The 23,731-nt window shown below is 47.1% G+C and overlaps 2 protein-coding genes and 1 long non-coding RNA gene across 3 annotated transcripts in view; 2 read left to right on the top strand and 1 right to left on the bottom strand.

The window, feature by feature from the left end:
* Nucleotides 1–23,731, bottom strand: part of LOC120573135 — a 563,511-nt gene that overhangs the window by 141,824 nt on the left and 397,956 nt on the right. The window lies entirely within an intron of this gene.
* Nucleotides 1–23,731, top strand: part of LOC120573092 (myosin heavy chain, fast skeletal muscle-like) — a 697,218-nt gene that overhangs the window by 108,085 nt on the left and 565,402 nt on the right. The gene's annotated exons all lie outside the window — the stretch shown is intronic.
* Nucleotides 6,474–22,452, top strand: LOC120573096 (insulin receptor substrate 2-B). Its single transcript, XM_039822546.1, has 2 exons — nucleotides 6,474–10,942; nucleotides 22,161–22,452. The coding sequence occupies exons 1-2, from the start codon at nucleotides 6,835–6,837 to the stop codon at nucleotides 22,163–22,165; spliced, it is 4,113 nt and encodes a 1,370-aa protein (XP_039678480.1). The 5' UTR covers nucleotides 6,474–6,834; the 3' UTR covers nucleotides 22,166–22,452.

Here is a 23,731-nt window from a genome sequence, read left to right on the forward strand (position 1 = left end):
TTGTACATTTGTTTTATTTATTTCACTTGCACTTTTGATTTGAAGACAAATGTGCTTTTTTGTACAGTTAATATGAATAAAGAAATATTTTTTACTCATTAGTCTGCAGCTCATTCTGTTAAAAACAATCCTGAGAAAATCGTGTCGTGGATTTAAAAAAATCGCGAATCGTATCAAATCGTGAGTTGAGTGTATCGTTCTGTCCCTACTTCTGAATACATCCAATGATTACCTAACTGCCTTCACTGTATCATGAACAGTTCAGAAGTCAAAGTTAGATCGGTATACTTGTTGGAATGTTTTATCGCAAAAACATTTTGCAAATGTGCAGGTTTTAACAATTTGTTCTCAGTTGAATAAAGAAAGTGTCAGTTTAAATTGTCAACAACAGCAGCAGTGTCGCAACTGGGCTTGTTCTGAAATAACAGACTGTGTGAAACAAAGGGAAGCATGCTTTCCTTTGTGTTTCCTGTGTCTCTGTGTGTGTGTGTGTTCTGCTCCTTTGTTGCGAGTACAATAGGAGCAGAGGATCGACTGTAGGACCCGACCCCGACCAGCAGAGGCCGCTGTGTCAGCATGTAAACAATCAAGTTAAGTCACAAGTTGGCCATGAAGATGGGAAGAAACAGGAAGAAACTAACTAAATAAACAATACAAGAAGTAAAAAAAGAAGCTAAACAAATATGGGTCTATGTAAATCCAAGTCAGTTTCAACAATGTGTTTGTTATTCTGTAAACTTTACTACTTTAGGATGAGTTTTTGGGCAAGACAGCTTGAAGAAAGCTAAGTAGGAGAGAGAGAGGGGGATGACATGCAGCAAAGGGCCGCGGATCGGAATCAACCCCGGCCGCTGCGGCAAGGACAGAGCCTTAGTACGTGAGGCGCACGCTCTACCAGGTGAGCTACCACGTGACCTACCAGGAGAGCTACCACGTGACCTACCAGGAGAGCTACCACTTGAGCTACCAGGAGAGCTGCCACTTGAGCTGCCAGGTGAGCTGCCACTTGAGCTACCAGGTGAGCTACCACTTGAGCTACCAGGAGAGCTGCCACTTGAGCTGCCAGGTGAGCTGCCACTTGAGCTACCAGGTGAGCTGCCACTTGAGCTGCCAGGTGAGCTGCCACTTGAGCTACCAGGTGAGCTGCCAACTTTACTACTATTTTACAGAGGAGCAAACATGGCCTTATGAACCTGCTTGGGGCCCCAGGGCGATAATAAGTCAAGTCATGTCATCTTTATTTATAGGCTACAGAGCATTTAAAACAACAGAAGTCGACCCAAAGTGCTTTCCAGTCGAGGCAGATGGTTTAAAATCTGCTAAGATTAAAAAGGTGCATAACAAACAAGAATGCAAAATGTTAAACAAAACAACTGACATGATAAATACAAAGTCAAGCGAAGAAAGGTGAAGTTGAGAGAGAATGAATCAAATCAACAATAGATCAAAAGCAGTACAGGGATTCGAACATAAGTCAAGAGTGGACTTAACAGAAGCCAAGCAGCCTCAAACTGAACTAAAAGCGGTGTAAAAAAAAAAGTTAGGGTCTTTACATTTTGGAACAAAAATTGCGGAACATGACAGGAGACAGGAGACTGGGAGCAGCGACAGAGAAAGCTCGGTCAACTTTGGTTTAGAGGAAATGAGCTCCTGGGCCCCTATCATCTGCCCAAAAACAGTAAAAAAAATATTTTACATAAAACCGTAGAATGAGCCTTAAAACCCCCAACATTTGTAGTGATTTTTTGTCTCTTCAGGTCATTTAAGCCCTCCATGTTTTTTAAATAATATCACAGAGGACATGCCCTGCTCGATCTTAGCTTCAACAAAGTTGAAGGATAAACTGTGTGCACGTGTATACTGGGATACCTCCTAAAAAATCAGCGAAATCTCCCTTTCATGCTTTACCTGAAATGTCTAACGTGCCTTCACAACAGTAAGGGATGCAGAAATTGGGGGATCACTTGCTCACAAATGTAAGTTATGTTTTCCTTAAACCTTACAAAATCAGAAGCTGCGAATCGGAGGCTAACTTGTACTTACTCATCGTACGGTCGGCCAACCTTAATTTCATGTCAGTTGATGTCGACGCACATTCAGCCTCCTGAGCTTTAAAGCTATACAACACTAAGAAATGATGAGAAAAAAGGAACGTAGTCGTGCTTGAAATTCAATCGAAAGAACATGGGTTATTAAAGTTTGCCATGTCTCACTTTAGACCGTACTGAGAAATATTGAATTGCTAGAAAGGTATGTAGCAGTTTACAGGCAGTACTGGCCTCCCGTGTGTCTACAGATTCAGACAACTGACGTCAATCGTTGTCCAAAGCTACTAAAGAAATGACCAAAAGTGGCGAGGAAAATTTGCATTATTAAGCCAACAACCGGGCTACCATTTTGACTGACACACACACACACACACACACCAAAAAATTATGGGCCCTGTAGAAAGGCATTCTCTATGGGCCCCTCCCCACATCCACAGCAATTCATTCTAGCATCTTTTTGGGCCCTCCTCACATGAGGGCCCTGGGTACTCAGGCCATTTCCACCCCAGTTCGACACACCTGCATGCACGTGCACACACACACACGCACATGCACGCACACACACACACACACTCTCTCTTTATTCTCGGTTGTCTACAAACAACACTAGCTGCTGTGTCATCGCTCTCATGAAATCATCACGGAACAGCTTGTTTTACTTAGAAGTCTAGTGCTCGACTTGACCGCACCTATTACTTGGAATACTCAGCAGCAATGCATGATGCCGTCACTGTTACAATAAAAAATGTCTTATAAATTTCAACCTTAAGCGAGGGTGTGTTATATGTTTCTCTGAGGGGCTGAGAGAAATAAACAGAATACGAGGTTCCGGAGAATTTCAGAGGCACAAGTAGAATCTGAAATGCTCCTCCATTTTTTTATTAGAAGTGAGACAGAAACGAGGTGAAAGGTTGAAGGTTAAATAAGTTCAGTTATTCTCGCAGCAAGCGGAGTTAGGAGATGAAAGGACGAAGGGGCTTCCGTGGGTCTGACTGGTCTCACGCCAGACGGACGGAGGTTTAGCAGAACCAGGCTTCCTCTGAAAAGCAGCTGACGTTTCCCCCCGGGGAAGAGTTGGGTTGCCTGTCGGCTCGACTGGTAGCTAGCCGTCATTGCGGGAGAGATTGGAAGGGCTGGTATTCCGTTTTTTTTCAAAAAAAAAAGAATTTTTTTCAAATGCGTCGATACGAAGATTGGCAGATTTTTTATAATACTCCAACCTCAAACATCATTTGTGTATCCACCCCGTGATTCAGATCCGCTCCAAAATGTAATGGGTTCTTCCTTTGCCCACGCTACAACGTTCCACCAAGTTTCATGAAAATTTGACAAGTAGTTTTTCCGTTATCCTGCTAACAGAAAGACAAAACAAACCGAAAAACATAACCTCCAATTTGCAAAAGTAAAAATGAGAATTTGTTTTAGTCAGAGTTACATGCTGTGAATATTTCAGTTTATCCGTCCACAAGCATTACGTGGATTTTTGGTTTCCACTTGCTGCCGGTCTGTGTGCTAAGTAATGCTAATTGTCGTGTTGCACAGGCTAATTGCAAGGCTAGGCTACTACCTATCGTAGCATGATGACTAGAACCAGGAGGAAAGCCATATAGCTAATTAAATCTCCAGCTTTTGTGGCAGTTGTAAAGAGTCCAAGAGTCAATATTCACATCAGGGATTATCAGGAAGGAGGAGGACAAACAAACCGCACTGAAAACCTTGGTGGAGGTAAGGACAGACTTTACTGTCCGAACTCCGCAACTTTAAGTTGGATAATGTCAATCCGTTTATTTTCTACATTATAACAAAAACTCAGAAACAGAATAACTCAAACACCATCTCACATTCTCATGTTTTCCACGGTCAAAAAACTGTCGACTCTATGTGCGCAAGACACCTGTCGCAATTAGCACACACTTTCGTAAACTATGGCAACCCCCAGCGTCACACACAGGGTTGTCGGACTGGGGGTGGTAATGGGACTGAGTACTAAAGACAGAGTACAAAAAGATGCTAGAATGAATAGCTGTGGATGCGGGGAAGGGGCCCATTAGAGAATGCCTTTCTGCAGGGCCCAGAATTGTGTGCTACGCCCCTGGTCACACACTGGTTGTCAATGGAATGGCTCGAACAAGGACAGAGATACATTTGCAATAAGCGAAAGTGGCAGTTTGCAGTGACAGATCCCGAGGCAGACTGACAGGTGGTTTCTAAAACACGGCACCGGTTCTGCCCGGCTGAAGGGTACACGCTTCCCACTGGGGCCAGCTGCACTACACATGATCCCACTTATGATACCAGAAGGTGTTTGGGATAAAAGCGTCCAGCACATTGTTGCATGCAGAGTGTAGTAGAGGCTGGGAAAGCCGAGCGTGGCATTCTCTGAGGCGTGGAAGAACTCAGATACCTCCCCTGGGCAGAGCGGGGAGTCCTCATCAACTACTCTACTCTATCTGGGTTCCCATGGAAAACACAGCTGGGGCTCGAGTCTCGGCTGCCGCACGCACATGCGTGCTCTCTTAATTAGCAGCCCGAGGTAAAAGAAAAGTGTTCCAAGTGTGGTGGATGGCAGATGCAGAAGATGGCATGGCGTATAGTCTCGTATTGCCAGACTTATCTTCACAGCGCTGTGGAGTAAAGTCTGGCTACACCACAGATACATTCTGGGGATAGGACAAAAAAAAGGTGGCTCTGCAAAATAGTCTCAGGAAGGAACTTGTTTTGGTGGAACATTTGCACCCCGCAAAAGAAAAACGCCACATACAATATTGAATGAAGTTAACTGTTCACACAGTACAGTAACGTGAGCTGTTTAAATTAGCTGGATACATGGTTAAACCCCATTAGCTCTGACCGGTGTATCTCCGTGTGTACTTCGTCCACAACAATCCCACCAATCGGTCCTAAAACATCCCAGGAAATGCCATAAACATATTCTTAGTAAATCTTTTCAATCATTCCCAGAAAAGAACCAAGCAGACATGCCTTGTTGCACATTCTAAATGTTCTTTAAGGAGTGTACGTAGCGTGTAGCTTGCTAGCTCAAAGTTTGTTGCATCCCAAAGAACGGCAACACACGGAGAGCTGAAGGCGAGGGACGTGATGGATTTCAGGCAATGATCCAGGAAATGTACTTCTGTTGATCCAGACTACACGGCGTAAAACAAACCTGGATTTGATCTGAATTCTTCAGCTGTGCCAAAGCGGGTCTGGTTTGGGCTTTAGACGTATAGAGGACGCAGGCCGTGTGAGGTCACCCCAGCTGGCTTGACCCTCTCTGACACTTACCAGCAGATTCTCGTATGACTGGAGCAGCAATGTGTTTTAGTGAACCTCAGGCCCCACAGGCGAGAGGTCCAACGTTTGGTGAGCTGTTAGTGTCCTCAGCGTATGGGTGAAAGATCCAAGCTTTTATCTACAAGTGGAAAAGAGAGAAAAGGGGACGAAAAACAGGTAATTCTATAACACGGAAGAATACAGTATTTACTGAAGAGGTACTTTTTAAAATGTTCATTTTGTAACTACATTTCAAACAGAAACAGTGTTTTTTTCCTCCTGCATTTATTCGACAACTGTGGTAACGTGTTACTTCGCAGAATAAGATTGTACATGCACAACATTGATATTAAATCAATGTGCAACAGATGGCTAGATGTGGCCTATGTGGAGTAAATTACATTCAAATACTTCCTGCAGGTTAACACACATTTTACTACTAATTTGTCTACACTTTTCAGATCTTTTTAAGTGACAACAACAATGTAGAAATACTCCATTTAAAAATGTTACCTGTTCACTGAAGTACAGTGAGTGTATAACTTTAAAAAGAAAACTAAAACTTATCTTTTCAAACCTGCTTTTACCTAGAAACCTTTTTTGTATGCTACTTTGTAATCCACATCTCTTATTATTAAGCTATTCTACTTCACTACATTTATGTGACAACATTAGTTACTAGTTACTTTGCAGATTGATTTTATAAATGCAAAGTATAAATGATAAATCACATAACAAATTATGATATATTATTTGTAGTATTTTTACACGTTTTTACTGAGAACATCTTCCACCATTGCCAAAATCTTGACCAAAGACCTGTCTCTGCTCACAGCGACAGGGGGAAGAATCCAGGTGGCTCTTTGGCTTGTTTGACTCTGCAGCTCTGGAAACAGCTTTCTACGTGTAAAGTTAATGGAAACCGCTAACGTCAGACTCCAGATCAGCCTTACAAAGTCACCGCCTTATTTTTAACTTCAATAAAACTCTGTGCGACGCAATTGGTCACGGCTATTGACGCAAACACTAACATCTTACAGCGATTGGCTGACAGGGCTGTGGTAGAATGTCAGTCACACTGGTGGACCAATCAGAGCCCGTGTCTGACTCTTTGTTCCTCCCGTTTGGTGTGTGACGCAGGGGATCATGTGTTGTTTGTGCTGTGGCCCGTAGAGATGTGTACAGGAGGAGAAGGGAACGGATTGCTAACCGAGCTAGCCGGATCCTCCCGATTATAGAAACACGGCCGAGCGTGGTCATGTTGCACACGGTGGGATTCATATCGTGAAAACGCCCGCTTTGGAATAACCTGCTTCGCTGCTAAGAAACGGCGAAGGGACTTTGTTTTTTTTGACGGTATAACAAAGCCGGTCCGTGAGGATTTCGCAAATCTGAGCGAGTCAACGTTAGCTGGCCTAGCCGGACTCGGGAGCTCGTCTCCCAAAAACAAGAATGGGGTCTAGGTCCACTCGGATTAGCTTGCTAGTAAAGTGACCTTTGATTGTGTTCCCTGATGGCAAATTTCACGAATTACCAGGAAGGCAAGGCAGCGATGTTGATGGTGGAGACGCAGCAGAGGGACGTGGGGACGAAATCCGCGGCCGCCACCGCGAACGGAGACGGCTCGGTCGGGGAACCCCCTTCCCCGTTAATTAATATCGGAGGAGGAGGAGGAGGCAGCGGCGGCTCTCGCTTCCATCAACATTTGCCGCCCTCCAACCTCCTCCACCACCACCCACCAAAGGATCAACAGCAGCACCATCACTACCAGCTGGCTCCGCAGCATCTCGCCGGAGAAAACATCGCAGAGTCCCCGGGCAGGAAAGCCGCCTCCTCCTCGTCCCTCAGTCAGGTACAAACCGCCGAGGACCCCGCTGCCAGCAGCAGCAGCCATGTATACGCGGCCGTGAACGTCGCTAGTACCTCTGACGTTGTGGACGATATTCGAAAATGTGGCTATTTGAGAAAGCAAAAACACGGACACAAGAGGTTTTTTGTGCTTCGGGCTGCCAGCCACCTCGGGCCGAGCCGCCTGGAGTACTACGACAGCGAGAAGAAATTCAGGAACAGCCTGCGCTCTGCTGCTGCCGCCGCGGCCGCCCCTTCTCCCCCGAAAAGGGTTATTTACCTCTACCAGTGCTTCACGGTAAACAAAAGGGCGGATTCCAAAAACAAACACCTCATTGCCCTTTACACTAAGGACGAGTACTTTGCCATTGTGGCGGAAAACGAGCAGGAGCAAGAGGACTGGTACGTAGCCGTCAGCGAGTTGATGAGCGAGGGCAAAAAAGGGCACGTGGACTCTGATGATTTAGATGATGGATACGGTACGGTCACCCCTGGTACCGTGTTTAAGGAGGTGTGGCAGGTGAACGTGAAACCTAAAGGACTGGGTCAAACTAAAAACCTCACAGGTGTTTACCGGCTTTGCCTCTCAACTAAAACCATTCACCTCGTAAAGTTGAACTCTGAGACCCCTTGTGTTAACCTTCAGCTGATGAACATCAGACGCTGTGGACATTCGGAAAGTTTCTTCTTCATCGAGGTGGGTCGCTCCTCCTCTATTGGGCCCGGGGAGATATGGATGCAGGTGGACGATTCAGTCGTGGCCCAAAACATGCACGAAACCATCTTGGAGACGATGAAAGCCCTGAAAGCGTTTGCAGAGTTTCGGCCCAGGAGCAAGAGCCAGTCGTCGGGCTCCAACCCCATGCCATTCATCACGACGCGGCGCCACCTGGGCAACCTGCCGCCGAGCCAGACGGGACTGCAGAGGCGGTCGAGGACGGAGTCGGTCGTGGGCACGCCGCCGTCGAGTAAGAGCTCCGGGGCCAGTGGCTATCGCTTCCGGACCTCCAGCGAGGGCGAGGGGACAATGAACCGGCCGTTCCGCTCCGCCACAGGAAGTCTGGTTCACCTCAACTCTGCACGGGCCCATCACGGTCGTCAGGACGGTGGTGGTGGTGGCGGCGGCAGCAGCAGCAGCAGCGGCGGGAGTGGCGTTGCCACAGGAAACGCTGGCACGAGCACAGGCGGCGGGCGCTACGTCAGAGCCATCCCAGGGTCGTCGTCCACCTACCACGCCCGCTCCGCCTCGCTGCCGGTCTCCCACTTCCCCTCCACCACCAGCCCGGTGAGCGTCTCCTCCAGCAGCGGCCACGGCTCCGTCTCCGACACGCTCACCCGCCCGTCGAGCGCCTCGATATGCGGCTCGCCGTCCGACGGCGGCTTCAACTCCTCGGACGAGTACGGCTCCAGCCCCGGTGACTTCCGGTACTTCCGGGTGCGGAGCAACACGCCGGACTCGCTGGGCAACACGCCGCCAATCCGAGAAGAGAACTGTTTGAATGATTACATGGCCATGGGCTGGAACCGGGAGGTCTTCGGCACCAGCGGGGGCTCTGGAAACAACAGCGGCGGGGACACGCCGCGGGACGAGAGCACGTCGACGGCAGAGGACGACCGCTTTTCTTCATCGTCCTCGTCGTCGCTGAGGAACAGGACGCACTCTTTCTCCAGACCCCCCGGTGGTGCAACCGGCGGCTCGGGAGTGGCGGTTTACCAGAAAATGACCCAGACCAACTTCTCGTTGGAAGAGGGGTCGGATATTGTGTTACCCTTCGGCAGCGGGCTGCTCCGTGGCGGGCCGTCGTCCTCCTCTTCTTCGCTCCGCTCTGACTACAGCTCCTGCTCGGAGCACAGCCAACAGAGCCGTCCCTCCACGCTCTCCCAGACGGAGTCCGGCGGCGAGCGTCCGCCCCTTTCCTCGTCTTCCTCTGCCAAGGAAGACAGCGGCTACATGCCCATGATGTGCGGCGTTGCCGCGTCGCCGCACGACACTCCCCCCGACTACATGCCTATGCAACCCAGCTCTTACTCCCCTCAGTTTCACAGTCCGGCTTTAGGTCCCCGTTCCGCCCGCCACCACCAGCTCCAGCCCCAAGCCTCGGCGGACTCCCACGGCTACATGATGATGCTCCCAGGCGGCGGCGGCGGCGGCTCCTCCCCGTCCCCAGGGCAGGCCTCCCCCAGCCCTCATAGCAACTCCAGCACGGCAGGGGCCAGCGGGAGCGACAGCATAGCCGAGAGACCTGAGAATGGGGAATACATGGACATGTCGTACTGCAGCGGCGCGGGGCGCAAGCTCTCAAATGAAGCGAGCGGTGGCTATTACACATCGGGCACACCGGAGGGCCCCACAAAGTCTTACAGCCCTTATTTTTCCCTCCCTCGCTCCTACAAGGCTCCCACCCGAGAGAGGGATGAGAAAGAGTACGGGGAGTACGTTCCCATGAGTTCTCCTGCCAAGCCAGTCTACTCGTCTGTTGCCACCGCGTCGACGCCAGAGAAGAGGGGTGGCGGAGGAGGTAGTAGCACCTCCGCCCCCTCTCACCCACCCCCGCCTTACGGAGCTCACCATACGACCGCAGCGGTGGCGGACCGACGCGCCGCGAGGCCCAACCTCCTCCCTTTAGGCCGAAGAAGTTTCCAAGGCCCACTGCGGGTTAGCGAGCCCTCCGCGGGCTCCTCCGTCCCCTCGACTGTCGGCTCATCTGAAGGGCCCTCCAGTCCCGGGGAGTACATCAACATAGAGTTTGGGGATCACTACCCCCACCAGCAGCAGCCCCCCGCTTATCCTCTCTCTGCCCAAGACGAAGCGCCTTCCCTGGGATGCAGCGACCGCCGTCACTCCCCTCACCAGGACTACATGAGCGTGGAGGTGGCGGCAGAGCAGCAGGACGGCGCCGGATGTCTGGGGAAAAACCAGTCGCCCAGAGCCAGCCTCGTCGCCCCCTGGAACCCGCCCAGCTACATCCGACCGCTGGCTAGCAACCCTGGGGCGCTGGCCTCCCCCGGAGTCCCCGCCGGAGGTCCCTGGAGGTCGACGGGGGACGACTACACCGACATGACGTTCAACCTCAGCAGGGGCGAGAGGACGCAAACGAGCCCCACGGCCATGCTGCAGCATCTCCGCGTGATCGAGGGCCGCTACGGCCACGCTCCCGCCGCCTCCCCCTGTTCCGTTTCCCCCCCTCTCCCTCCGCCGAGCCCAGGGCGGGCGCCGACGCAACAGCTGGAGCCCAAGGTGGTTCGGGCCGACCCCCAAGGCAGGCGGCGACACAGCTCAGAGACTTTCTCCTCCTCTAACTCAAGTCCCTCCGCAGGAGGAGGAGGACTCGCCCCCTCGTCGTCAGCCGCGCACCCCGCGGCCGCCCCCAACGGCTCCTACCTAACGGAGGGTCAGGCTTCCAGATGGGCCAGCTCGGCGTCTTTCGACAGCACGTGGGTGTCCATGGAGGGTCTCTGGGACTTGCCGCCTCCCCACGCTCCAGTAAGAGCCATGGAAATGGGCGCAGGCTCCGGGACGCCAGCGTCCTCCTCGTCCTCGGGGGCTGGAGCCGGCAGAATGTGCAGGAACATGTCTGTGGGCTACCAGAACGGCCTGAACTACATCGCCTTGGAGCTGAGGGAGGACGGGAGCAATACGGGGGCCGCGATGGCCGGAGCCGGTAGCAGCAACGGGAGCTCGGCGGCGGTGGGGACGGTACCTCTGCCGGAGAACGGAGCCTACGCCAGTATAGACTTCACCAAATCTGACGGGGTCACGACGACAACCAAGGGTGAGTAAACACAAGTGTGTGTGTGTGTGTGTGTGTGTGTGTGTGTGTGTGTGTGTGTGTGTTAATTAATCTGCCGATTATTTTCTCGATTCATCGGTTAGTTGTTTGGTCTATAAAATGGTGAAAGATGTCCACGTCCACTGTTTCCCAAATCCCAAGATGGCACCTTCAAATATCTCAAAGATATTCAGTTTACTGTCACAGAGGAGTGACGAAACTAGAAAATATTCACATTTAAGAAGCCGGAATCGGAGAACTTTCGAAGGAAAAAAAACCTCAAACTGATTATTCGATCATCAAAATAGCTGCCGATTTAATTTAATAGTTGACAACTAATCGATTTGATCAATTCGTCTTTGCAGCTCTACAGCCAAATTATGCTTAACGTGGTCCGTCTCCTCTGCAGGCCATTGTTAAAGGCTCTTTTCTACTTTCAAAATCATATTTGGAAGGGTAAAAAAATTAATCTTTGACTGGTTTTCTGGAGTTTACACAGCAGCCAGGAAAACTATAGTTTTTTTTTTTGCTGTGTGTGCGTGCGGGAGTATGAGCTTTTACATGTGAATAAAAGAGAGCAAGTGCTTGGGTTATTTTGGATTTCAGCGAGAGAGAAAAAAAAAAATCCCCTTTGTGCTGCATGCTATTATTAGTCGCATTTTATCAATTTGCAGCTCCTCTAGTGAATCTATTTTGGATCAGGTCTCTGTGATCTTGACAGGGCTGCGTTCAGGCGCTTTGAGCAGCCAGACATTGTCTTTGAAGGCATCTGTCCAGGGAGCTGAAGTCTCGGCACCAACATGTAGCACATCTGGAGGTGTGTGTGTGCGCGTGTGTGTGTGCGTGCGTGTGTGTGTGCGTGTGTGTGTGTGTGTGTGTGTGTGTGTGTGTGCGTATGTAATGACGTGTGTGTGTGTGTGTGTGTGTGTGTGCAAGCAGACTGCTAGACAGTTAGCTTGCTGAATGAACTGAGGTTTATCTGAGGTCAAGTGTGGACCGGATTGCCCCCGAAACAAAAAAAAAAAAGGCCCTGACTTTCTGTCTTTGTAGCCGCTGGCGTCTGTCTGTGCCTGTCTGTGCACGTGCCGCTGTTTTTCTTTGTGTCAGCGTGTGTGCAGAGTGTACTTAACGTGTGGGTGTAGACCGCCTTTTTGTCTGCTGGAAGGCTGTCACTTGAGACACTTTTCTGCATCTTTGGGGAGAGAAAAAAAAAATATTCATTTGTACAAAAACGGGGATGAGTGCAGCGCCAGCAGGAGCGGTTAGCACGATGGCAAAACACATGAAACTCCTCACAGTGCTGTAATTTAGTGGAGTGAAAATAAATCATCTAAGTATCTCTCCCATTTTTAGTACCATTTTGTTTCAAAGATCACTAATAATCAAATTTTTATTGTTATAAACTGAATAACAGTACATTTCCTTGAATTTGGACCTAGTTGTTGCTTGTGTGTGTGTGTGTGTGTGTGTGTGTGTGTGTGTGTGTGTGTGTGTGCTTGTTTGCTTGTTTACTTGTTTAACTATATTCGTGGGGTCCAAAAACCGGGAGTCCAGTATACTTGTGGGGTCCCAACAGCTTTGTGGGGCCAAAATGCTGGACCCCACACGTTTAAAGGGCTGTTTGAGGGTTAAGACTTGGTTTTAGGATTAGGGATAGAATTAGGTTATGGTGAGGGTGAGGGTAAGGGTTAAGGTTAGGCATTTAGTTGTGATGGTTAAGGTTAGGGTAAGGGGGCTATAGGGAATGCATTATGTCAATGACGGGTCCCCACAAAGATAGTGCCACAAACCTGTGTGTGTGTGTTAGTGCTGAGGTTAGGGCTACAATTAGCGTGGTAGACAGCGGGTACGGATCAAGAGAAAAGAGGATGTTTTTACTCCATTTCAGTCTTTCGCTTCCTCTTTGATAGTCTCCTTTTCTATTTCACCCAGCTCTCTCTTTTATACTCTCTGCTCCCCGCTTTTTCCCCTCGCTTCCCTCCCGAATTTGTCTGTCTGGCTTCGTGTGTGTGTGTGCATGAGTCAGGATTCTCTGCGAACACCGACTGACTCATCTGTATATCGTGCTGCTGAACGGAGATGAAAAAGAGTGTGTGTGTGTGTGTGTGTGTGTGTGTGTGTGTGTCTCAAACCTACAGTGCTGAACGTTTGGAGATCAACTCCCTCTCAAAGCGCTTAAGCACATCCTACTGTGTGTGTTTGTCCTTCTGTCGGTGTGTACTTTTGCTTTCAGCCGCTGCCAGCAGGTTCATTAAGAGTGTGTGTGTGTGTGTGTGTGTTGGTTCATTCAGTTCAAGGTAACGCTCAGAAATGTTAATCCATGGCATGCCCACACACACACACACACACCCCTTCAGTCTGTGTTAGTGTGTCTGCATCTAGGTTGGTTTATGCGCGCTGAGTCATGGCTATTAGGCCTTTGATGTGGCGCCGTAATTGCGGCGGCGGTGTGTCAAGGCGTACAGCGGGGCCGGGAGTAAACGCATCATCATCACTCAGGAATGCACTTCCTGTCAGCTGCGGCGTTGAACTGATACAGGCACACCTGGATCCTTGACCCAGAGGAGAGAGGGAAGGTGTGGGGGGGGACAGACTCTCTTTCTGTCCAGCTGTCAAGGAAATGTTGTGTGAACTCGGAAAAAACGTTGATATGAATTTTAGATAAAAAAGAAAAAAGATGAATTCAGCTGGAGTTAAAGGGATAAGCAGGCTGGAGACACCAGGGCTAGAAACAAATAAAGGGAGCAGTAAACTTTGAAGAAAACTGAATTACCTTCACGTCAAGGTTAACGGTTAACTTTTGACCTCGGAAGCGGCGCTTGAGATTGCTTTGTTTTGGAAAGTCGGGTAGGGCTGCAACCCACGATAGTTTTCGTTATTGATTAATCTGCCGATTTGAAGACCGCAACATGTCTTCAAATTCATTGTTTTATCCAAGTATCGGTCCAAAACGCAGTTTACTTTCACATAGAGCTGGGCAATATGTCGATATTATATCGATATCGTGATATGAGACTAGATATCGTCTTAGATTTTGGATATCGTAATATGGCATAAGTCTTTTCCTGGTTTTAAAGGCTGCATTACAGTAAAGTGATGTCATTTTCTGAACTTACCAGACTGTGGTAACTGTTCTATTATTTGCCTTTTCCCCACTTAGACATTATGTCCACATTACTGATGATTATTTGTGTGATTATAAGTGTGAAGATATTTTCTTAAAGCACTAATTGTCAACCCTAGAATATCTCCGCAATATCGATATCGAGGTATCTGATTTTCTCCATATCGCCCAGCCCTACTTTCATATATGTAGGGATGTAACGATGCACCGGGAGTCTGTTAAAAATCCATAGAAATGTGTAAAGATTACAAGCGGTTGAGATACAAAACGTCTTCTGCGTTTATTAATAACTTTTTGTTTTTTTAAGATTATTTTTTGGGGGCTTTTTTACCCCCTTTATTTGAAGGCCTACATGGGGCCAACGCTCTTACTGGGTGAGCTAGAGGCCTCCCCAGAGATTTAATTCTGTAGTTATTTTGATGTGGGATATGTTATTAAAAATCTAATTATTTATATTGTATTTATTTTATTTAAGATATGCTGCAATATTTGTTAAAGGCAAAATATGTGTCAAACCATTCTGAATTAAATATTGTGGTGCTGCAGAGATGTCCCGGCCTACAAATCGTATATCCTACAGACTAAAGAAGAAAAAAATAATAATCTTGGTACAGATCCTCACAAAAATCACACTATAATCATTTTAATTTCTTTCAGTGTTAATAATTTTCAATGAGAATAATGATACAAAAACGGTCATTCCCTCCAACATCGTGAATCACATCAGTCAAAATAATCGCAATTAAATATTTTTTGTATTTTTATTATATAGATATTTTCCTCATATCGTGCACCCCTAATTGATGTCGTTTCAGCTCTGAACGTTGCTCTGTGTTATTAGCAGCGTACATTTTCTCCGTTGATTAGTTTCAGCTTGGGATGTCTGCGTTTGGTGTACGTCGTAACGTTCCACGCGTCGTAAAACAAAACAAACAGAAATGTGACGTAATCGTTTTTGGTCGGTGTGGCACAGCTCTAATACATGACAGGGGAACACAGGAGGATGATGGGAAAGAGCATCAGGTGAATATGAGACGGCAAAAAGGTTAAAGTCCAGTCACGAGACGTTGACAGCGGTGGGAACCTGCCCTTTTCTTCTTTTTTCCCCCCCCCCCCCCCCCCCCCCCCCCCCTCCGACAGCGGCTACGAGGCGGTAAAGGGTCAGTCGGAGCGCGAGCGAGGGAAGGGGGAGGCGAGATGTGAGAGAAGATGGTACAAGGCTGCCCTTTCCTCTCTCGTTCCCACCTCCGCCGTCTATATTTACAAGTCTATTTCCAGACTGACATGAATTTATGGGCCGGTCCGAGGCATGCTCGTAACAGGACCCCCTCCCTCCCCCTCTCTCCCCTCCCCTTTTTGATCTGTGTGTTGCATGCAGAGGTCTCTCTCCTAAATAGCCAGATACATGTGCCCACAGATGTTAGAATTATTAACCATCACGCATGCACACAAGGCAATTTAGCCATTCGGACTGTCGCAGGGAAGTTGTTTACGCTCTCTTTTTAGTATCCATTCAGCGAATAAATAATCTTAAAATAACTTTTTAATGTTTGATGAGCCCCTAAATCCAAAGCACTGATGTGCTAGGATGTGCTTTTAGCATGGGTGGCCCGCTCTGAGAAGCTTGGGAGTCTCTGAACCCTGGCTGCGTTGGTGTCCATTGAGCTAAACGGGGAATTGAACCCCTAACCCTGGACTCATTGGCGCCGGGCAGGGTTCCCGGGGGTCAGTGAATTCCCTGGGTTATGACCGAGTTTAAGAATTTCTTTAAGTTAAGTTTCCCAGAGGTTGAAATTTCCAATTCGGAGTTGGTCTGTGTGATCGGTTTGCTGCTTTTCTGGACGTTTTTATAACTTCAGTCTGTCATTTCCAAAGTCATTTCCAAATAGTTTTCTTGGTCCAGCTTCTAAATTTCCAGAGTCTGCTGCTTCTATTCATCTTACGTGATAATAAATGTAATGGATTTGGGTTTTAGACTCTTAGGCTTTCGGAAAGTCTTGGGTGTGAGAGCGACACGGATATTGAAATTAGTTGTTATTTGCAGCCCCGCTTTGCAGCAATTTTACATGCATTTAGATAATTGTTATGGGCTCTTATTCTCCTCTACAGAAAGCTCAAACCTGCTTCATCTTTCAGAGTATTATTATTATTATTATTAAAGTAGAGCAGTCGAGTTGTTCAAGTGGTGCAAATTAAACAAAGTCACCGGCAGTGATAGAGCCTCGCGAGGCCAAAGAGTGGAGCGTCTTAGCATGCTGCAGTGCATACTCAAGGGGAAACGTTGTGTCTTATCAACACTGTCGGCTATGTGGTGTCGAGTTTTTGGTTACTCTTCAAGTGTAGATTCCACAGGGTAGTCCTGAGCATTACCCAATCACTGATCGGCTCCGGTTTCTCTCTAACATGCAGTAAACCTCCATTTCTTCTTTATGTTGTGTTCTTCTTCCTTCATGTTTCCTCCAGTCCCCCCTCTCAGACACACACGGTAATGATAAAGCAGGCTTTTACTAGAGGATCCCTCGGCTTACTGGAATGTGACGTTGGGCGACTTTATTAGAAAAGTCGGAATGTTTTCCTGGACGTATATTAGAAAACGGCACCGTTTTGGTTCAGTGTAGCGTTTGGTGACCCTTTGACATGCACGGCTTGAACTACAAGAACGAATCGCAAATGTTTGCACGCTGCAGGAAATTAGAAGTTTTAGCAGAAATCCTAGGTGTTTTCCTGCTCCGTTGCAGACCTTTTTAAAAAGGGATAGTTTAGGGATCTTTTTGAAGCGTGATTGTCTGAGATACTTCTCCAGAGTGTGGTAGGTACGGTCGGCACACGGCCAGTTTGGAAAGGCAGGCAGGAGTACCTACACGGAAGCTAAGCTAATGTCCTGCTGTGGACAGGGGGCAGCAGCTAAACACATTTTAGACACCTAAGAAAAAAAAAAAAAAAAAAGATATAAGTGGAAGCTATATTTGGAACATTTTCAGCCCTTTCCCTTGCTGTGAGACAGCCCTTTACGACAGGGAGCCGGTATCTCTGCTCTCTTCAAAGCCACCCGACTCCTTTTTAACAGCGAGTCATTTTTTTTTTTACCTCGCAGAACACGGGAGTTGCTGCTCTACCGCTGCCTCCGTCGGTTGGTTAGTTAGTCCTTTTTTGTGTGTGGCTTGTGATTTTACTAACTAACAAACTACCCGACCGAGGCGGCAGTAAACCAGCAACTTCTGTGTTACTGTATTATTTATTGTTATGGAGGTGAATGGGTCACGTGGATTTCTCCAGGGTGAAAAGTAAAACCATCTTATTGGTCTAGACATCTTAAATCCAATGTGAATCTGTGACACGATAAAGCTAAAACCACGGCGTGTGGGATTCAGGTCCGGACGGGCGATTTTAGACCGATCAGTTTCGAGTCCGCTCCTCGTTCCTCGATCTGCACTTAAAAGGCCCCAGCTGTCACGGCAGCCTGTGTCAGGTCAACGCGTTACGCTCGCTGCTCACTCCCGTGATGCCTTTCATCTGTTGTCCCAGCTGTGGGTGAATGGGGTTTAAGGGCGGGCAGACAGGCAGGCAGACAGACAGACAGACAGGCAGGCAGGCAGGCAGACAGACAGACAGACACAGAGAGAGACACGGCTCTGAACACCTGCCTGTGTTGCAGCGACCCGAGGAGCAGTTAGCTAATGCAGGTGTTTGGAGAACAGTGTTTTTATAACCCCATTTTGTGGTGTGTGTGTGTGTGTGTGTGTGTGTTTGACGGCGGTCAGTTCAGGCGGTCTCGTGTCCTTAGAGAGTTTGTTTTGATCAAAGTTCACGGCTGGCCTGCAGACAAACTCAAGAGACCTCGGACTGCTCCGTCCCTCTCTTTTTGCCTCTCTCTCTCTCTCTCTCTCTCTCTCTCTCTTTTGGTCTCTGTCTCTTTTTAGGTCTCTTTTTGTCCGTCTCTTTCTCTATATGTCTCTTTTTCTCTCTCTCTCTCTCTCTCTCTCTCTCTCTCTCTCTCTCTCTAGGTCTCTGTCTTTTTCTCTCTCTCTATTTAGGTCTCGGTCTGTCTCTCTTCGGCCACTTTTTTTTCTCTGTTTAGGTATCTTTTTGTCTGTCTCTCTCTCTCTCTTTTTTTCTCTCTCTCTAGGTCTCTGTCTGTTTCTCTTCTGTCTGTCTCTCTCTCTCTCTCTATTTAGTCTCTTTTTTCCCTCTGTTTAGGTCTCTTTTTGTCTGTCTCTCTCTATCTCTCTCTCTGTTCAGGTCTCTTTTTGTCTGTCTCTCTCTCTCTATCTCTCTCTCTGTTCAGGTCTCTTTTTGTCTGTCTCTCTCTCTCTAGGTCTCTGTCTCTCTCTCTCTATTTAGGTCTCTGTCTGTCTCTCTTCTGTCTCTTTTTTTCTCTGTTTAGGTCTCTTTTTGTCTCTCTCTCTCTCTCTGTCTCTTTTTCTCTCTCTCTCTTCGTTCAGGTCTCTTTTTGTCTGTCTCTCTCTCTCTCTAGGTCTCTCTCTCTCTCCAGGTCTCTTTTTGTCTGTCTCTCTCTTTCTCTCTCTCTAGGTCTCTCTCTCTCTCTCTCTGTTTTTTGGTTAGTCTCTTTTTTCTCTCAGTTTAGGTCTCTCTCTCTCTCTCTCTCTCTCTCTAGGTCTGTCTCTCTCTTCTGTCTCTTTTTTGTCTCTGTCAGTGCTTTATTGTTGTGAAAAATACAGTGCATTTCCTGTCGATTCAACAATGCACAGATTTAATGTGAGCACAATTGACAGGATGGTGACCATTATTTACTATATTCATTACAACATTATCTAATATGTACATTATTATTTTATATATGTTGTTAGGTACAACTAAATTACTCCTCTACATGGTATACTACAACGAAAGAGGAACAATTTGCAGCAAACACATTAGAATCAAAAACCAAAAAGAGGAGGCTGAATTTTGAACCGTTTCATGTGTAGCTCTGCTGGTCGTGTCCCGGGTAAATATTGAATCTTGTCGTTCTTTTTCGTCCAGCCACACACCGGTATTTGTACTTGTATTTAGATTTTATTTTGGCGAAGAACGTCTGTTTATACAGGCTGTGGTGCGTCAATGTAGCAGGAAGAGGCTCCTCTTGTCTTTTTGGGTTGCCAGGTTTGTTGTGTGTCAGTTGTGGTCACTTTGCTTTTGGCTATTAGTCTGGTTGGTGTTTCGGGCTGCGCTGAGGCTGTGTACCGTTACTCCTCCTCCTCCTCCTGTGTCCTGCGTGCGCCCGTCTTTCTGTCGGTCCGTCCGTTCATCCCTCCGTCCGTCCCCGTGGCTAACAAACAGAGGAGCAGCATTCCAGCAGTGCCCCCCTGTCAAAGCATCTGTATTGTGGCGTGCTGCTCACATTGTTGTGGCGGACAAAGCCTCGCTCTCAGTGGAATAACCCAGCTGGACGCCGGCCACGGCCAGGGTCATTTGGGGCCGCTCGGCCGCACCAAAACAGCCAACCTGACAGGCCCGGGCCCCGGCCATGATAGCAGGGCAGGAAACAGTGTGTTTGTGTGTGTGTCTGTGTGTGTGTGTGTCTGTGTGTCTGCTGGCAACCGGCTGAATCCAAAGTTCACCGGCCACGCTCACTGATTTACCAGGCAAACAGATTTGTTTTTATACAGCCAGTAGTCTGAGCCAAGCCGCCGGCTCGCTCAGAGACGTCTCACATCTGTGCTGCTCCTTTTTAAAAAGCTTTCTGACAGCGAACGAGACCTCGATTTAAAGACAGAATCCTCTCCGTTTTACCGGGCTTATAAAATGCTAGGCCTCCTTAATAACACAGCTGTGTTCGAGTACCTTTTTAAGAAATCCGTTTTTGTGTACATTTGTGCAGACCCATTCATTCACCAAGCGCGGTTTGCCGGTTATTTCCAGCCCCAGACACAGCTGTCAGGTCGGAAGAACTAGCATCTTCAAAAATGTCAACGGGTTGTTTTTTTTTTTTCTTTTCTTCTAGTGTTGTATATCAAACTGTTCACAAAACCCTGGAGTCACGCAGGGCCACGTAACCCCTCGGAAAAATCCCCCCCCCCAAAGTGAGATAAAAGTGCGGTTTTTACTCCTCTGCGGTGTTGTTTGGAAGGCTGAGTCCAAAAGCCAGACCAGATTCCAGTCAAAATTAGTCGGCACCACTTGGCTTCAAAAATGTCCAGAAACAACTAATACTGTCAGAAACCGCTGTCAGTGAACCGGACACATTCCAGTCGCTCTGTGTGTGTCGGGCAAATAGAAAACAACCGCAGCAGCTTTCGCTTTTCTGTACACTTGTTTTTTTTACGGCTACAATTTTAAGATTATTGTCATTGTCGATTTTTAATCCAACAGCGAAAAAAGGCTTTTCACCAATCTCCTCAAGCCCAAGATTACTTCTTAACCCTTGTGTTGTCTTCCCGTCTGCCTTGAAAAAAATCACTTTTTTTTCCCTACATTTTTGACACCTTTCTTTCACTTTTGTTTTTGCGTTTTCCAACGTTTTTAAAATTGTTACATTTTTCTTCTACACATTTCCAGCGCTTATTTCTACGTCCTATATTTTCTGATATAAAACAAAAATTGAAAACGGGTCAACGTGACCCCAAGTCAACACAAGGGTTAAACCACCAATTTATTTAATTTTTTTTGTCTGACCAAAAGTCCCAAACCAAAAAGATGCTCCCTTCACTTTCAGGATAAAAGGAAAGCAGCAAATTGCCACCGTTTTTAGAAGCTTAGCATTTTTCTTTATTTTTTTTGCTTGAAAAATTACTTTTACATGAATTCGCTGTGTGAAAGTTATGTCATTCAAGCTCTACCTATATAACCAGTTAGCCTTGATTTAAAAACCAGCAGAGCTTACGTAGAGTGAGTAATTGAGTCAGCCACACTTCACACCGTTTAGCCGTCGGCATTTTAACAGTGTTTCAGCCGGCTTAAACGGTTAGGGCTGGGCATCGAGAACCGATTCCAGTGGAATGGTTTCTTTATTGGAATCGTTTGGAAGATTTTGGTTTCAAATCCGATCATCGGTTCCCTATTTAACATGAGCAAAGTTTTTTTTTTCTTGTTGTGTTGCAGCCTTGAAGCACGGTAAGCGGCGCTCTAGTGTGGCGTCATTTTACATGAAAAAAAAAGCCCTGTAAGACTGTAAATCACCATTGAATCAAACTAAAACTTTCCTTCTTTGTGAAATAAGCGTGTGACCCGTTTCAACTCCACCCCTCAAAGAATCCGAATTGGTGATATGAAAACGGTGCCTAACCCTACTAACGGCAGGCTAACGCTCCCTGCTGTAGCGTCACGGCCTGGGCTCTTTTAAAAATTGCATCGCAATTATTTTTTTTCATCTCCGGTTGTAAGCTCTACCCATTTTAAATTGATTTGTAGCCGATTCACGATGCATCGTTACATCCCTACACAGTCCCTCCAGAACATCGCGATTATGCGATCGCATAATTCAACGCATAATCAGCCAAAGTCCGCATATTTATTCAAATACGCCGCACTTTCGCCACATAAATTGCCGATTTCCGCGCAAAATATGCGCGGCTTGCATGATTTCATAATCCCCGCATTTTCGTTGCAAAAAAGTCCCATATATCTTAGCAGAAAGTTGAAAAATGTTGCGTTTACTTCACACAAGAGCAGCCATTTTCCCCCGTTGCCATGGGAACGTTATGAAGTGACGTAATTACGCGACATGAACATCATCGAAAAGCAGGGTGTTGGGGGGGAATCACTTTCTCTTTTTCATCAAACCGCAGTTTTTGCAAGTTCCCGCCAATTTCATTGCATAAAATTTCATAAATATCCCCCATATTCCATTGCATTTGTTTTAAGAAAACGTGTAATCGCATAATCAAGGATTATTGCCCTCAACAATCACAAAAAATGTTCTGGAAGGACTGCCTACAAACAATAGCTACTCATAATACATTAAAGTGTAGTCAATGTGCCGGAGCTGATCCTTATTTTATTTATTTATTTATTTTTTACGTGCAGTATTTTGTATAAAATGTTTAATATTAGTTATTACATTGTCATTAAATAAGTCTCCGACCCGATGTTTGTTGTGCGTCTTAAAGGCTTCTCCAGATGGATTGCTCACCTGTCTGTCTTCCCTTCCTCTCTCAGACTGAGCGACCGGGCGATAGAGGTTCCCCACCTTCCTCCTCCTCCTCCTCCTCATCTCTCTGCTCGGGGCACTCGACTCTGCCTGGGACCTTTGGCCTCCTCCCACCCACCCGCCGGTGACCTCTGACCTCTTCGCCCCAAACTGAGGAGCCGCTCCCTTCTGGATGCAGAAAACGACATCAACATCACAACAGATGACAAAAAAAAACGCTTGCAGTTTTATAAGTGTATTTCATCTTTTATTTTTTGTGTTTTTATATGCATATCTTGTCCTGTGTTTTTTTTAAATCATCCCCCCACACACACACAATCGATGCGGCCAGTGTGCGCAGCTTTTTCTCAACAGACATCGGTCAGTGGACTTTGGTTGAGGGGGGTGGGGGGGCGACAGAACCGTAGATAAGTCTCATTATCAGATGGTTCTGCTTCTCCATACGGTATTAAAAAGGGAGGCTGGAATACTTGGCAAAGGCATTACGGTACAAACTTGGAAACTTATGTTTTGAATTTCAAATATTTTTTTATCTTTTCTTTTTATAATTTCTTTTACCCCGTGCATAATCTTTCCTCGATACGGTACCTTACAGTTATTACATTGTGGGCAAAGTTGCAGTAGAGAATGTATTTTTTTGTTGTTGTTGTTAATGGATTACCGAAAGGGATAGTTTGGATGTTTTGAAGTGGGTTTGTATCAGCCATCTAAAAAGGACCACCTTCAAAAATCAATATCGGTTTAAGTGGACGCTATATTTAGACTATTTTCACAGCTTTCCCTTGCAGCCCTTTAAGAGGACGGGGGAACTGAAGCCGTTATCTCTGCTCTCTTCAAAGCCGCCAGACTCCTTTTCACAAAAAAACCCCTGATTTTTACCGCGCAGAACACGGGAGTTGCTGCTCTACTGAAGCCGCTATATCCATCTTTCCTCGCTTGAAAGCCACCAGACTTTGTTTTGTGTGACTTTGGTGTATTTAAAGGGTTACTTCAGAATCACCAAAGTCTGATATAATACATGGCTACGACGGCTTCAGTTCCCCCGTCGTAAAGGGCAAAGTAAATTGGCCTACCGTCTACTGTAGGTAACACGCCGACGCTGGACAAGTAGCTCACTTCCAAACACCTGACCTCTCTTTTAGTGGTACAAACTCGTGGCTGGATCCATTTAGACCTCTCGGAGGCGACAAGTGGCATTACACAAGTACCGCGCTCGTTCCCTTTCGGGTTATTACTTGGCGTGGCGTTCACACCACAGCGACTCAAATCGCATCCGTTGCCTCAGCAGGCCAGTTTAAAAAAAACAAAAAAAAACAACCGAGCTTACGGTACTGCGCTGGTATGGGTTCGTCCCAGTGGGAAACCTTAATTAGCATTACTCTCCGCATTTTCTGTAGCACATTTTTATTATTTATTCGTTGCAATAGGTACAAATATTCCGGTACATTTCTTTCGCTTGCTCTCGTGGCAGCGACGATACTCAGCAGGGCGGGGAAAGCACGCCGGCCACCAATCAAAATGCTGCAAAGTTTGTCTGCGGTCGGTCTCCTCTCGGAGCCACTCTGCAGATAGCTGGTCT

The sequence above is a fragment of the Perca fluviatilis genome, chromosome 14, assembly GCF_010015445.1.
Source record: "Perca fluviatilis chromosome 14, GENO_Pfluv_1.0, whole genome shotgun sequence".
Classification (NCBI taxonomy): domain Eukaryota; kingdom Metazoa; phylum Chordata; class Actinopteri; order Perciformes; family Percidae; genus Perca; species Perca fluviatilis.